The sequence below is a fragment of the Rhipicephalus microplus genome, chromosome 8 (genome assembly GCF_043290135.1).
Source record: "Rhipicephalus microplus isolate Deutch F79 chromosome 8, USDA_Rmic, whole genome shotgun sequence".
NCBI lineage: Eukaryota > Metazoa > Arthropoda > Arachnida > Ixodida > Ixodidae > Rhipicephalus > Rhipicephalus microplus.
The window spans coordinates 41004581-41019959 of record NC_134707.1 but is presented as its reverse complement, the minus strand read 5'-3'; the positions used below and the strand labels follow the sequence as shown (position 1 = coordinate 41019959).

The following is a 15379-nucleotide window of genomic DNA, read 5'->3' as shown; positions in this document are numbered from 1 at the left end:
TTCCCTTACTGGCAGAATTTGGTAGATTATCAACATTGACCAGGGTTGCTATTCTGCGGACTACCGAATTCCGCCGTGTAGTCAGAGTCCATCTTGTCGGCTGTGATTGGCTGAGAGGCCTTCTACAATCTCTGATTGGTTTTATATGCCAAAGGATTAGACATGGCGGTACTTGAGTGTCCAGAGCAGCACCCCTGTTCTTTTCTTTGTAACAGGACACCGATAATATGCAATAGCCTTTGTTGTTATTTTTTTTCTCTGTACAGCAACATTTATTCCGATTTGAAAGTTATACAGGAATATTCACGCACATTAGCACAACACTCAAAACATAGTTTCTCCGGTTAACACGATTCTTCTTTTTCTTTTTTTACATGTGGTAATTAAGTTGTGTGCCGAGTTCTCATCGAACTTGCCACTGCAAAAAAAGAAGAAAAGCAAAACAAATAAAATATGTCTGGTCAGTATTTGAAACTGGTGTCAATTAATTCACTTGCATCGATTAGTATTGTGCACGCACGTCTGTTGTACGTTTGCCGTGCACATTTAGGGTGTCTGTTTAAAGATTGCACATATCGGAGGGCTCCCATGGAATAGAATACGGTATGCATTCACGGCTCGACAAAAGGTAATGCATCATGGTAGGCAGTCGATTCAATAAAATGGTATAGTTCCGTGCAATGAAAACATGCAATTCATCCCTGTGTTAAAGAATACGATGGGTAGCAAAATCACTCGTCATGAAGACAAAGCAGCGGTATAAGTTGCAGCTAAGCACCAGAGCCGTCTCGAAACGTATTTACCCGCAAATTCGCTTCGCCCGGAGCTGTGGCCGCAATTTGTTCGAGCTCGTCTCGCTTTTGTTGCTGCCGCCTGAATTTCTCAGGATCCTTGATTCCCCGGTGTTCCTGCTCCTTCAGTCTTCGTTCGGCAGCCTCGGCCATCTGTTGCCGCTTCGCGGTCTGCGCCAGCGTCAAAGATCTACGCATTATCGGGGGACCACAGCGAAACATCCGGCAACTAAATGAGCTTATACGCGCCCACCCCGAACGCTGACGAGATCAGCGAAAGCGCGTTAAAGATGGGACGAATTCTCGTACCGCGTCAAGCCCTTGGGATTCAGCTATGTCGGCGCCGGAACCTTTGAAGCAGCTCTCGCAGATCCCCATGACTGGCTCAGCACCGTTAGTTTCGGCCCTGGATTCACCCAAGAGCGTATGTAAACAAGCTCCGACAGCTGCCGGTGAGCGTTGCTTGACTGAGCTTCAAACGCTGCTAGTTTCGAATCGGTTTTAGCGAGAAGTGGCGGATAGCGTCTGGCTACGCTGCGACCGCAATCGTGGTTTTGTTTTGTGCATTAGTGCTAAATTTCCTCACCCAAACAAAAATTTTTTTGACTACTAAAATGAAAGTTTTTACCAGTTGTTGCGCCCTCTGTTTTATATTAAAAAAACCATTTTTTGTTATAATAGTAGCAGCAGTTGTAAAACGTAGTGTGCCTAATTTTACAAGATGACGCGACAAGCTGTGAGTTACTTCAAGTTATGGCTCTTGTTGGCGAATGGTTTTGTCGGTGGCGAGAGCGAAAAGCTCTCATGCGCAACGCGGTACGCCGTATACGTAGCACGTGTCGCGCTTGGTTTTGTTTCCATGCGCTTCGAGGCGCATGACGCATCGGTGGCGCGTTGATTTTGCTGCTTTCTTTTTTTTTTTTTTTGTCGTTTCCGAGGTTTACGTTGCGGCGACGAGCTGCATTGTGAAATAAAGGAAAGTTGTTCCGCGTAACATATTCGTAAAAAAAAACAAAAAAAAAAACACGTCTTCTGGTGCTGAGGTGTTAGGAAGTGCTCGCATCAAATATATGGTGCGCGACTGAGCTGAACAGCGCTGCGCGCGTTACCTTATATGGCTGTGATGCCTCATTTTTTTTTTTTTTTGTATCGTGACATTTTCTTGTTGCTAGTTGTTTCACGTCACTTTGTCGCGGCATTATTTGAACGTTGAACGTATTAAAATTGCTGCCGCGAACTCCCACGGCAGGTGAGACGATGTACTGCCTCTCAGTGGCACGTGGAAATCGGGGGATGTAGAAGCGCTCGTTCATTGCGGCTGCTTACGAACTTGTTTGCGAAATTGTACCGCGGTCGCTTGAGTAACTGGCTTTTAGGGGACGGTACGGGCGAAGCCGGAACAAACCTCGGCGCTGTCAAGAAACTGCAATGTGCCGACCGATAATGGAAATTTTTCCACGGCGAAAATAAGTCTCGGGTTCTCGTGCCACGATAACAAACTCGCCAAATCCAGTTGCGCAGGACCGCATGCACGCGCGCCCGATCGGACAACCTCGCAGAAAGCGTCGATATGTCTATTCGCGCATCATAAAATGCCCGAATGGCGCAAACTCGCGAAAATTGAATGAATCGAGGCATAACCACGTCTCGACGCGTGCGAGGCATGGCAGCTTCACCCCAAGTCCTAGCAGCGCAGCGGACGACGGAATTTTCCTATGGTGCCAATTCCGGGCGAAAACGGTTTTCGGCCAGAATCTGGCGCCAATTTAAGTTTTATAATTCATAACTTATTGCCTTGATTATTTTTTCCATACATCGGAAGCGACGCGGCCACAAAAAACGCTTTGTGTACATCGGTTCGGAGCCGAAGAGTGCCGAGCGCGGCGAACGTGGAACCAGTTCCAACCGGTTAGGGGAGGTACAATAATTGTGCGTGGTTGGTCCTCTACGGTGCGGGAATAGTGGTGTGTGCCTGCGTACGGGAGCAACATCGCTTCTTGGAGAGTTAAAATATATACTGTGGTGTGTGTTGTTCCCTTCTTGTGTGTCGGGAACCCCCTGCCCGATCGTCGAGTGCGTGAAAAAAAATTTTTTGTACCCGGGGGGCTTCAACCGCGGCGCTGGATAAAACGTAAGTCGGTCGTGGTGTATTGTGTGCGGACCGCGCTGACTTGCCACCTAAGCGTGGCATGTACAGCCACAAAACGGCCCTTAAAGCTTGTGTAAGTTTTCCAGTGTGGCACACTGGTGTTCGATTTTGAATTGCACGCCAGCGGGACTATCACGCTATAGCGCCGGCTGTAAAATCTGGTGCCCGGCGCTCAGAGAACGTGGAGTGCTTGAGCGGATTCGCGCTTTTTTGAAACCGACGGTTGAAGGGACGGCGATTGGGACGCGTGTTTATGCGGCGAGATTGCATCGGTATGAAATAGATATCGTAGGTGATGCGCTCTCATCTGCGATAGTGAGCATTCGGCGGTGCCTTGGACCCAATTTCGCAGCACGACGCTCTCTGCAGTGATGTGACCCATCGTTTCTAGAGGAGTCGCGGGAGCGTTTTGTTTTTTTTCGTAGCTGGGATATCCAACGGTGTCGTTGACCGTGCTGCTCAATTTGCGTGGGCACCGTTGGTAGGGCCAAAACCTGCGCGTATGTTGCGGAACGAGATGAGATTTCTGCAAACACCGGCGTGTGCTCAGTGATGCTTTGTCCTCGCCGAACCCTGAGCCAGCGTCAGTGCTGGCAATGGTTTTAATAAGGTCGTCTCGAGAAGACGATGTCGCAGTGTGTACGGCCTCAAAACAACGCGCGCGAGTGTTCTTTCTTTTTCTTTTGTAACGTTCGGCATCTAGCAAGGGGCATGCTTATTTTCGACTGGCTGCTGTAACTAGCGAGCGTGCATTTCCCCGACCTGTGCTTACACAATGCCCGAACGGTGATCGCGCTTACCGTTACGTAATGCTGGCGGAACTAGCGTGCGCTACGCTAAGAACTCAACGTGGAGCCAAACCGACAGCGTCCGGCGAGTCGTTAGTTTTCTCCCGATCGTGATAGCCACACAGCCAGCTAATCCGACGCGACCGCACTTTTTCCCATTCATTTCTCGCGACGGGAACAATAGAGTTTGGGTGCATCTCCGCATTGCGTCCGATGTGAACATGACGATAAAAAGCGCAGTCGTAAGCATGTTTCCCTTTTTAGTTCGGTACAAAGTAAAGTATTGGAGCGGATTGCGGTGTGCAAAAACGTGCAGGTGTGACGGGGTCGTTGTAAACAAAGCGGCGTGCACTGGAAAAACGGTTTTACAATCGTCGTTCGAACTGCGTCGTTTCTTGTTCATCGCGCAGTTGAGGCTCTGACCGAGCGTCTTGAACTCGCGTCGTAGGCTTCCCAGGCTTCTCCAAAACGCTGCTGCACCGAACTAGACCTTGTCTTTGTGTGGACAGGTGCCACGTTTTTTCGTTGTTGAGTGCTTTTTGCGCTACAGCGTAGTTTTCTCTTTCTTGGCTGGTTTGATAGGCTTCTGTCGTTTAATAGAAACACGGGTGACGTGACGATGACCAGTCTGATTGGCCTAGCCTTGATCTATTTAGCTGAACGATTCGTTATTCTATATTTGGATGCACCCAACCAAGGCCTGCACGTAGCGACCCTGTTTGTGTTTTTCGGCATCACAAGAGAACGCGTCGAAGTATGCGCGGTGGGACATTGAATAGCGCAGTTCGTGAACATCCTGTATTTTTTTTCCCCGGGATGGCCTGCAGCTGTTTCAGCCCATTGCAACCATTCGCGCCGGCCAGTTTTTTTTTTTTATTAACACGCATCCAAATGTGAGGGATGTAGCTCCAAGCTTGACACGGTTTCTTTTTTGTGTTTGTTTTCTTTCACTGTATTGATAATATGAGCCGATGCGACATTGTGAGTACGTAATTCATTCATCTGTTGTCTACACCAAATTGTGGTTACAACTTGTCACAAACTGGACTAGTGTGACATGCTAATGAGGTACCGTTTTATTTGCCATGTACTACTGATGTTGTGAGGTAACATGGCAACTAATGAAACATGATCCGACATGTAGCAACGTCACTTTGGACATGCCCTCTTCAGTTTGTGTTGCCGTCCAAAGCCACTACACAATGTTCAAAACTACACCAGTGACAGTGAATCAAAATGAAAGGAGGCAAACACAAATGGTGTTCTGTGGCAGGTCACATTAATGAGGGCTGAGCATAATTTAGGTCTGCCTTTACTAAGCACAGAGGAGCCGTGGGACTGTAAAAAGAAAGATCTATATATCAATCCAATCTGGATGTACGATTTTCCCGAGTCACTGTGCTCAAAAGCTTTAGTGTCATATAGCTTGGCCTGTAAGAGTTGTTGCCACCTCTTCAATATGTTTTTAATAATTGTGAGGAGCTATGTACAAAGACCTGCTTGGTGTTGAGATGAAAGTGGTATTGAGACGAGACTGTGATTTCCCTTGCGTGTACCTTGTCACAGTCAAGCATTCACAGTACTGGCTGATTGAAATGCATTATCTTAGGTCTAATTAATGACCATACTTCTGTTCTCACCTATTTCAGTTAGTCATATCGGCAAAATGTAGATGCAAATGCCTACGCAAGAGCCAACATTACCTTTAGTAACCAAATTTGTAGCTACATGATGGGGTTATGTCGAAAAATTGCACATACCACTATTTATACCGAAGGTGATGTCTCGTTTCAATTAGTAAACACTATAAACTGTGTAAATGTGACAGCTAATCGTTATTCCGACAGCCAGGCCTACAGTAACGATTTATATGTCATGAAAGATGGCTATATAGCATTCTCATAGAGGTTCTTTCTGTTGGCTCATGTAATAAGATTCCCTGGGCCTTTTAAGGTGCGGCAAATGGAATGAAAACTACCGTGAATGGAAAGTGAACTGCACCAGCTATTGAAAACAGAAATGAAGTTGCCAATCTAGCTCGTTTGCCTCAATGGTATTGCTTAACCAATGCACTGGCACGAACTACGCTCTTCATCCAGTTTGTGGACATGAATTAGCTCATATTAACTGGAATTATGCGATTATCTCAGCCAGCTTCATAGCATATGGTTGCACTTTGCTTCCCTGGATAGGAAAGGCGCTCATGTGGTCGAGATTTGGGAGGGTCAGGAAAAAAAAAAAAAAAAAACCTGCTAAATTGCAGGCCTGCTGTCACTTCTTGCAGTTTATGGCATCTAGTGCGAAGTCGAGGGTTTTGACCGGTGCTAGTATCTACCAAGTTACAATAGCTAATAACTTTTCTGGAAGTCTGCGGGACTCGCAAAGGAAGGAAAATATTATATGCTTGCTTGTAGCACGAAGCAAGGGATAAAGTCGGTGGAGATTTATTGAAAAAAAGAATCAACTTCTGTAGTGAAACCGCATGGGTCCCTTTTTCGCACAAGTGATTTCAGCTTTATCGTGATGAGCCATGTTACAGGAGTTACTTGGCACACATGGAAAGCTTCTGGTTGATCTCGTCTCCTGTGAAAAAATTAAATCTACTTTTGCTAGCACTTCAAGCAAAAGTCGGAAATTAGCTAGAAGTTCGAGGGTCCTCTTAACATTTTCTGGCATTAACTCTTGGAAAATCTCAAATAAACCGCAACATGTATGAAGAAAAATGTGGGAGGCTTTCTTAATCATATAACTAGTACACATGACCACTTTAAAAGAGAGGAGGTGGAGACAGGAATGTTTAACTTTTATGGAATAATAAATCTTTCTTGAGAAAGTCATTTTTCTTCGACACCCTTCACAAGCTTACTTTAATAGTGCTGTGCACCACGTGTAGCTGCGTCATTATTATTAGTTTTTAAGGTAATCGAAATTTTTGACTGTGTGTGTGTGTGGATGCATGCAGCGCGTAACTCCTTTCGTATTTTGTTTCTCAGGAGGGAAGTAGCCTGTGATCCTCTTTGATGTCGGTGCAAGTTGATGGGATGAAGCAGCCGCTCACACCGTTTGGGACGCCAGGTGCGCAGCTCTCAACGATCTTGCCTTTCTTAAGTGCAGTGTGCTGGGCTAGTGTTTGAAAAAAAAAAAAACAAAAAAAAAACATGCTGGTCGGTCACATTTTCTTTTGTTGTTAATTATTGGCATTAACAATTTTACATGTGATATATAGACAACTGTATATGTGCGACTTATGGACAACTGTCTGTAAATGCATCACATCTGTGGACTATTCAAAGGCGCTCGGTGTTCACTACCAAAAATTATGACAAAATGTTTTGTGTTTTTTCAGTAATTAAGCTTAATTAAGTCATAAATATAAGTATCATATTTATCATAAAATCATTCATGTACTGGTTCTGCAAAAACAGAGTGATACCCCTGCAAACAGCATAGTGAAGTTTTGTTTTTGGTTATACTAGTTTCGAGCTAACAAAAATTCTACTTTTGATGTGGCCCGCCAAAAGTGCCACGTCGATCGTCCCTTCAAATATGGTACTCCCCTTCACCAAATTGATCATATTCAGCTATGCGCTGCATAATGAAGTGAAAATGCATTTGCTATGCAGGAGGTTATATTCATCCAAAGCTTGATGTATTTCGCTCTTTGTTTAGCCACTAGTGAGCACAACTTGCAAGCTGTCTACCCAAATGTGTACAAAGTGACCTAAAGGGTTAGTGCGATTGTTCAAGCGATTGTCAATGCACAACGCTGACGCCACCGAAATCATCTCGCGTACAAGCTGCATGCCGTAGCTAGGCTTTTCTGTGTTATCATGCTGTGCCATCTAGTGGTGCGCCTACAAAGCTTTCCTCCTTTCATGAGGGTTCAGAGATTGCGTTAGTGGCTGCTGTTGAGAATCGATTTCATCACGGGGGCACTCGTGGTTCAGTGCTGAAGGGTCGGGCCACTGTGCTTGAAGAAATCAGTGACACAGGATTGATTCTTGTGGAAGAATTTAATGAATTTCCAAAAGTCGTAGAATGTGTGAAGAAGTTGAATTGACCGGAGTTCAGTTGAAGGGCATCATCTCAGAATTGGATACCAATCTCTAAAATTCGTTTTTAGAAAAATCAAATTATTTGAAGTCGTATCTTCTGGCACATATCATCTTATTATTGAATCGAGCACATTTTGAAAACTGTGATTAAAGTCATTGCGCATAAAAAAAATAAAAATGCCAAAATTCTCATTCATAAGAGTACTAACATTACATTTTGAAAGTGAGGTAGCTTGAAATAGGTGTATGTGGATACACACACATCATCCTTCAAGTGCCAATAGCTAATATATCCTAGGAAACCTAAAATGAATTTCATAGTGTATGTTGTGCAACTGAGCACAAAACCGAGAACCTCAAGACATTGACATGAACTCATAATATGTGAACAACCAAGAACCGTTTAAGTTACGGGTTTGTGTGTGCTGCCGCGCTCCTTCCGTATTCCCTTTGCGTCAGTTGTCAACGCGGTACTCATGTGCATGCAATGCCGTACAACGAATGCGTCACTGTTTTGAGTGCCCACCTGGTCCGCTTTTTTTCAACAAAAATTTTCACTACTGCTTCTTTATATAACCGAAACTGGGACTGGCCACTACAATAATGGTTTTATATAACTAACCATTTCACGTTTGAGCAAGTGTTTTCATCCGTTATGAAGAATATTATCGGCTACGTAATGTATAGGGAAAAAAAAAAAACTTTTGTGTCAGTACTATAGTACATTGTTTAAGGTGTAGCTTTTTCTTTTTTTTTTTAAATCTTACAGCGATGGCGTGTACTATCTGTGTGTGTTCTTTTTTAGCATTTGGCATGCTTTCAAAAGGATGCTAAAACGCACACATGTTTTTGAAAGCCGGAAAGGGTTGGATGGGCAGGTTTAGTAAAATGAAAGGATGCACAAGATTGATGACTGCTGTTGTCGTGTGGGCGTGACATTGCAGTCGGTCTGCAGGTGTTCAGGTTTTTTTTTTTTTTAAATAACGCGACTGTGGCGGCTGTAACTTTTCATTTTCTCTGCATCCCCGTCAGGGCCGATATGTTAGGCTGAATCCCTTGACGAGCCTGTTGGTGTTAAATTGAAAAAAAAAAAAAAAGAAATGAAATAAAAAAACAGCTCATGGACACATGCATAAGAAGAGAACAGTGGTCGTCTTGTCTTCTTGTGTACGTGTCCACAGGCTGGTTTTTTTTTTTTCGTTGCTTCAAATCTGAGGGTAGCTTGAATACTATTGAGATATGCGTAATCAAATCTTGTTAAAAAGTGTTGTTGTTCTAGCTACATATTCAAACAAAAATTTCTTCTGTTCATTTTTTTACTAAACTGAAATTACTCATATTTTGTCGCACAGTTTGGGAATGAATGTGTCCCCCTGAAAATTCTTTAAAAGCACATTCCCCGCCTGAAATCGCAGACTACAATATGTTAATTATAATATATTTGCTCAAGTAAACAAAATGTCACTAATGTTTGTTAATTAGCTGAATATTCATTTGAATTTCTTGTGCAAATAACATCCTTTGCTGGAGATAATTGAGCTCATGGGCGATTATGCTGTCAACACAGGGGATTAAACTTAATATTGCCAAAAAAATGCCAGGTGAATATATAAAAACATAGCTTACGGGTAAAAAAATTATTACAAAAATTGTTTTCCATGCTTTTGGTGCTCTTGATATAGTGCTCATATTGCATTAATTCATGACTACTCAAAGTGCAGGTTTGGTTGTGCTTTTTTTTTTTGTTCCTTCTAATCGCTGTGAGACAAGCAGGATAAAACCTTGTGAAGGTTAGGATCGAATCAACGGTTTTATCAGACAAGCAGATATGCTTGCATGATGCACTGTCAAACTCAAGGATGTGGGTTCAATTCCCTGCGATAGATGCTGTATTTATATGTGTGGTGAAAATGGGTGGGGCTTGCATGTTTTAGACTCTGTGCATGTCAAAGGACCCAGGGTAATCAAAATAATTCAGAATGCCTCCTAAAGGCTCATTGACACTTCAGACTAACAGTAGTCAAGTGACTGGTCACAAATCTCCCCTTCGGTCGAAAATTGACCGTTTTAGATCAATTGTTCTCTGCACAATTTTTGTTTTGTCTCTTGACTGCTGTCGCAAACCACATCAAACAACTGGATGCTCAGAAGTAGTATGTCAGCTTACCAGACTGTGGCATTGCAAGCAGTCGAGCATAAGCAAATCCTCTGCAGTTAGGGGTGTAGGTCACAATCACAGGCGTAAACATCAGTCAGCTCTAGTCGCGTTTCGGTTGCCAGTCGTTGATGGTCGCTCGACCTACGTGGTTCACAGATGTTAAGGAGCCCCAGTATTGTGCCTTATAATGATATCATGCTGTTGGTGCGTAATGCTCCAGAATTCTTTTTTCTGTTGCTTTGTGATCTTTTTTATATCATGCTGTTGGTGTGTAATGCTCCAGAATTCTTTTTTCTGTTGCTTTGTGAACTTTTTTAGTAATGTTGGTGCGCGGTTTGCGAGGCTTGTGTCCTGACCATGGGTCCTATGGTTGTTGTGGATATCTGTGCAGTCAACGGCAGCATGAACGCGCTGTCGGAGCAGGCGGCACGTCTGCTCGACTTCTCCCAGAAGCTCGACATCAATCTGCTGGACAGCGTTGTCTGCTGCATGTACACAGGCGAAGGACCACAGGTGAGCCAATGTTGCTTTTTTTCAGTGCCTACGCATTCTTTGAAAGAAAATGACAAAACAAAAACAAGTGGGCTTATCTAGACAATCGGAACTGGTAGTAAGGTGGAGAAGGGAAATGAATACGAAGGGATGCAAAATGCCGATCAGGACAACAGTGTGGTGAAATGGAATCTGCTCGCTTAAGGCAAGGTAAATTGAAGATCATAGCAGGAGGCCTTCGTCTGTCATACTGGGGTTGGCATAAAACATGCTAATGATGATGACCCACAAGATTGCACAGTAAATTAACAACGTGCTGGCGAGGGCAACTGGGTACTGCCTTTCAGGACAGTGTACTTACCACATCCAGTATGTGTATCGTATGTTTGTAGCGTGAAAAGAGTGGGCCAGTACTGTTTTGCCACAGCAGCTGACTGTAATGTAAAGCTGGCACTGATAGAGGGTAGCAAAATATGGTTTTACCCTTTAACCAAGGAATAAAAAAAATTACATCAGTTAGTAGCCAGTTTCAAGGAGCAAAGTATGAGTCTCAGAGTAATTGCAAAAGATGCTTACGTTTTGTCTGACAATTGCCCAGTGAGGGTATCTGCTGAAATTCGCCGGTAAGCAGTGAGGGGCATATGTGATGCGCTGTTTCTTCACTTTTAGTGAAGGAGGCAATGTGTTTCAAGCATGCACAGAGATTTGACAGCAAAAGAAACAAACTGAGTTTTGTTTATGGCTGAAATGCACGACCTGGAATTTTGGTGTTTTTATTTCTATAGCTTTAAAGGCCAACTCGGGCAATTTTTTGAGGTCAGTGAATCTCATTGAAATTCAATGGGTACGTTCATATGCACATTTTAAGCATTCATGCCAAATTGGAGGCTTGTGAGTTTCGCAGATACTTTTCAAATCAATATTATAAGTTGCCTCCAAGTGCATCACCTCGCTTGCGAAAATTAATGGCAACATTGTGCGCGTGACGTTGATTTTTATAAAAGCAGAAGTGACGCAACTGATGTGCCACTGCAGCATCTGCTTGTCTGCTATGGAATGTGCAAGTTTGGCCGGTGCTTCCTTGGTTTAACGTGCGATTTCCTTTTTCGTGTTGGTGGGCGTGCGATGGGTGGCAAGCGGTGTTGTGTTATGGGTCGCACACGATTCACCATATATTCACCATAACACCCTAAGCGTTTTAGTTGATCACCGTGGGCACACACTTGGACAACCTGGCAAGTAGTGCCATGTTGCGGCGTTAGCTGCAACCAAGCAAGTCCTGGTAAAGTATTACTTCATACGTAGAAGTGCACTCTGTTGAGTTTCAGTCTGGGTATTGCGGCTCTTTTGCCACTTAAAAATTATTTTCAAATTTGTTGAGCATTTCAGCTATTAGGCAAGTGAAAAGAGTGTCGTAGGAATATAGAAGCATCATTACCCTAAAATGGGCAAAAAATTGCTAGAGTTGGCTTTCAACCTCAAGTTTTTATTGCGCTGATTTATTACAAACATCCCGTTTTAGTTCCTACTTGAATCCCCCCCCCCCCCCCCTTACCCGTACGCTAGATACGCAGGAATTGAACTTTCTTGTCGAACTGTTTCCACGTAAACTCCTGAACAACAACTGGACAATAAGACCTTTAATTGATAAGTGCATGTCAGGCGCACATCTTGCCTCTGTTCATTTTAGTCTGTTTGCACAGGCAAAGCATTCTTATAGGCAAGGACGTGTACAGTACTTGATACGCAAAGGTCTAAGGCTGTGTAAAGCTCTTACTTTTCGCTTAATTTTGATTCTGACAATAACATCACAGCTGACGTTACCTTTAGCAGCCAGACTTGGAGTGACATAACGAATTTATCAATAGCAATTACTCATAGCAGTCTTTAATACTGACAAAGAAAAAATGATATTTCAGTCTATAAGTACTGCACATGAAAGCAATTTTTTTGTGCACATACTTCCACCTGATGCTGCATGAATCCAGTGTCAAGCTTGGACAGTGTTCAAAAGATGCGCCTTAACGTATATAATGCATTAGTCAGCCGTGATGTGAACTCATTGTTTGGTTTTGGGGTACATGTTTTACTGCTATTGTGCCGTTTGTTCTGGAATCGTTGGCTTGTAAGTTATGTCTGACGGAAAATTGCATTGGGGCGTATGCATCACTAGATAACCATATAAATGAAATCGATTGCAACTTGTTGGTGCACTGAATAAATGTGAATGAGCATATGGAAATGTTGAAGTATTGAAAGTGCCCTCATGTGGAAAAATGAGTTACAAGGGGCAGAGGCTATGTCAAAAGAAGTAATTATGAAGATTATACAGAAAAGGCACATTATTGGCAAGAGTAAAAAAAAAGTGCCCAGAAATGGCATTTTATAATATACGCTTTCACAAGTAAATAATAGTAGCTGGATACGTACATAATTTTCAAGTACTATCGCACAAGGTTCAAGGATTAAGGGTGCGGCAAAATCTCGAGCAAGCGCTCTGTTCCACTTTTTGCGAGACTTGAAGTATGCCTTCTCTTCCCCTTCCTGTTGTTCTTACTGTTTTGTTGATTTTTTCATTCACCTAATGAGGACAATTGAAAACAGTGAATAGATGCTTACTCAATGATGCATTTAATTAGGAGTATGTGTGCATTCTTTACTTCTAGCGGCTTTTCCTCTGCCAACACTAATTTTTTATTCGCAAGCCCCCTCCCCCAATTCTTGTCGGATTTTTCTTTAGATTTTCTTTGGGTGGCGGGCGGGGCGGTGCTCGCTGTATATACTCGCATAATGATCGCACTGTTTTTTTTCAAAAAAATTGACTCCAACTTTGGTATGCGATCATTACGCGGGGTAAATTTTTCGTGAAAAAATATTCCGAGCACTGAAAACGCAAAAAAGTCGCTAATCAGAATTCCTACAGTAGCTGTCATGAACATAACCAAAACTAAAAGTAAATTAAGGCTTACCTTTGTAATAAAATGCACGTATTATGCAGGAGCTACATGCATGGCACACTGCCCGTTTATTTTTTACCTCTCTGACCCCCTAACATTCATTCAGACTCCGAAGCATCACTGGCATCAGTGTCGTCGCCGCACGATTCCCTGTCAAAACCGGCAGTGTCTTCATTGTCCCACAGAGGGTCATCTTCCGTTCTGTCGAGGGCGTTGAAAATGCCAGCGACAGTCCATCCTGCCGCATGAAGCGTGTCGTCCAGCTGGAACTGGCGCTGAAGTCCTTTGTGGCTACTCCCAGCCTCTGGGAGACTGTGCATGCCTGAGTCCGCATCATGTCTAATGACACTGCATAACCGTTCTTGCGTGTGTCCTTCACGTATACGAGGACTGCCTTTTCAATGTCGGGGAACTTGCCAGACTTGGGTCTGCGGAAAGCCCATTGCGTGCTGTTAGTAGCCATGAGCATGTCGCGCTGTTTTTTTTCCATTATCGGATCCGGATTTTGTCGACGCTGAAGTGTCTGCCGGCAGCGCGGTTGCCGTGGTCTATACGTAGTCAAGCGCCTTCAGCTTGAATGCGGCAGTAAAGCTCGCATACCGCCCCATGATTAAACGGCGCTTCAACACACAATCACAAAGCACACACACACACAAAAAAAAACGTGGTCTCAGGGAAAAAACAACAACATTGCTGCGGATTGAACACAGGTCGACCAACAGGCGGCCGCCGCTGTAACAGTGCGGGATCTCAAAACAAACATGGCGGCTGACGGAGCGAAGCACTCCTTGGAGCAAAGCCACCGCATTTTTTTTCTTCTTTGCATCAGTTATGGAGGTTGTCAGTACATCACGTGCGTCAAAACAGTTTCTTCCATCTAAATAAGGAATGCTTTAATTTAAATTGGGAAATTTACGGCATTAGCATAGTGATGTCCGCTTTCAGATCACAGAAACAATGATACGTGCGTTCAGCTAGACTTGGCACATGATGTGTCGATGCGGCAAGTTCAGGGTGTGATCATTACGCGGGGGGGGGGGGGGGGAGAGTCGAATTTAGACGACAAAATTTAGGGGTGCGATCATTATGCGAGTAAATACGGTAGTTAATAAAAGTATGCAGGTGCATGTGGCGCGAAACAGGCCCGTAGTAAGTTCTTCGCTGAATCACAAAGGAAAAACTATGGCATAGTGGGCACTTTGCAACTGCAGTTGAACTAGGCAGTCTAGGATGGATAGTTTCAATAGGATACTTTGAAAAAGCCAGTGTTGCGTGCGCAGACATTAATTTCTTTTCTTGCAGCATGGTCCAAAGCGACGCGAGCGGGACTTGGTTATGTTATTGCATTCTGCTCTTGAACGTAAAGCTCAAACGTTTTCTGAGCGTTTTTTCTTTTTTTTTTTTGTTTCTCTACGCAGCAACGGTTGGCCCAGGAAGTGCTGACGACGCTGAAAGAGCACCCGGAGGCGTGGACGCGGGTGGACACCATCCTGGAGTTCTCCAAGAACCAGCAGACCAAGTACTATGCACTGCAGATCCTCGAGAACGTGATCAAGACGCGGTGGCGGGTGCTTCCACGCAACCAGTGCGAGGGCATCAAGAAGTACATCGTGGGGCTTATTATCAAGACGTCGTCGGACCCCGAGAGCATTGACCGCGAGCGCGTCTACCTCAACAAGCTCAACATGATTCTTGTTCAGGTTTGTGCCTTTTGCAGGTCAATGCCATCCTCTCTTACAGTCAGGCAAAGTGTAGTAGCACAAAGTGTTGATGTTCAGTGCAGAAGTAGTTAGTTTTGGTATACAGCAGACTCTTGGTAAATGAAATTTGTTAGACAGGGCTGCTGTTTAAATGTAGCAACCACCTCAGATATGATTGGTGTTTGTACGTAAACTCTGCACCCCTGTTCATCTGTTAGTAAACGTAACATATTTTACTGGCTCCTTCATCTTTCGTCTACGCACATGTCTATGTACATGTGTGTGTCAT

The 15379-nt window shown here is 43.9% G+C and overlaps 2 protein-coding genes across 2 annotated transcripts in view; one reads left to right on the top strand and one right to left on the bottom strand.

Moving 5' to 3' along the window:
- Nucleotides 1-238: 238 nt before the first annotated feature.
- Svip (small VCP interacting protein) lies at nt 239-1273 on the bottom strand. Its single transcript, XM_037416595.2, has 3 exons — nt 1101-1273; nt 804-962; nt 239-418 (listed from the first exon to the last, which is right to left on the bottom strand). Exons 1-3 carry the CDS (start codon nt 1167-1169, stop codon nt 404-406), a joined length of 243 nt encoding a protein of 80 aa, XP_037272492.2. The 5' UTR covers nt 1170-1273; the 3' UTR covers nt 239-403.
- Nucleotides 1274-2721: 1448 nt separating this feature from the next.
- Nucleotides 2722-15379, top strand: part of emb (exportin-1 emb) — a 41113-nt gene continuing 28455 nt past the window's right edge. The window contains exons 1-4 of the mRNA XM_037416594.2: nt 2722-2922; nt 6722-6803; nt 10333-10454; nt 14809-15090. Coding sequence (XP_037272491.2) covers nt 6749-6803; nt 10333-10454; nt 14809-15090 — 459 coding nt within the window. The 5' untranslated portion in view covers nt 2722-2922; nt 6722-6748. The remainder of the gene's footprint in view (nt 2923-6721; nt 6804-10332; nt 10455-14808; nt 15091-15379) is intronic.

Excerpts from the sequence above, each read along its gene's own strand:
- Svip (XM_037416595.2), bottom strand. The coding sequence starts at position 1,169 with ATGGGGATCTGCGAGAGCTGCTTCAAAGGTTCCGGCGCCGACATAGCT. Across the intron at positions 963-1,100 it reads AATCCCAAGGGCTTGACGCG|ACCGCGAAGCGGCAACAGAT; the intron begins GTACGAGAATTC and ends ACGCTGGCGCAG.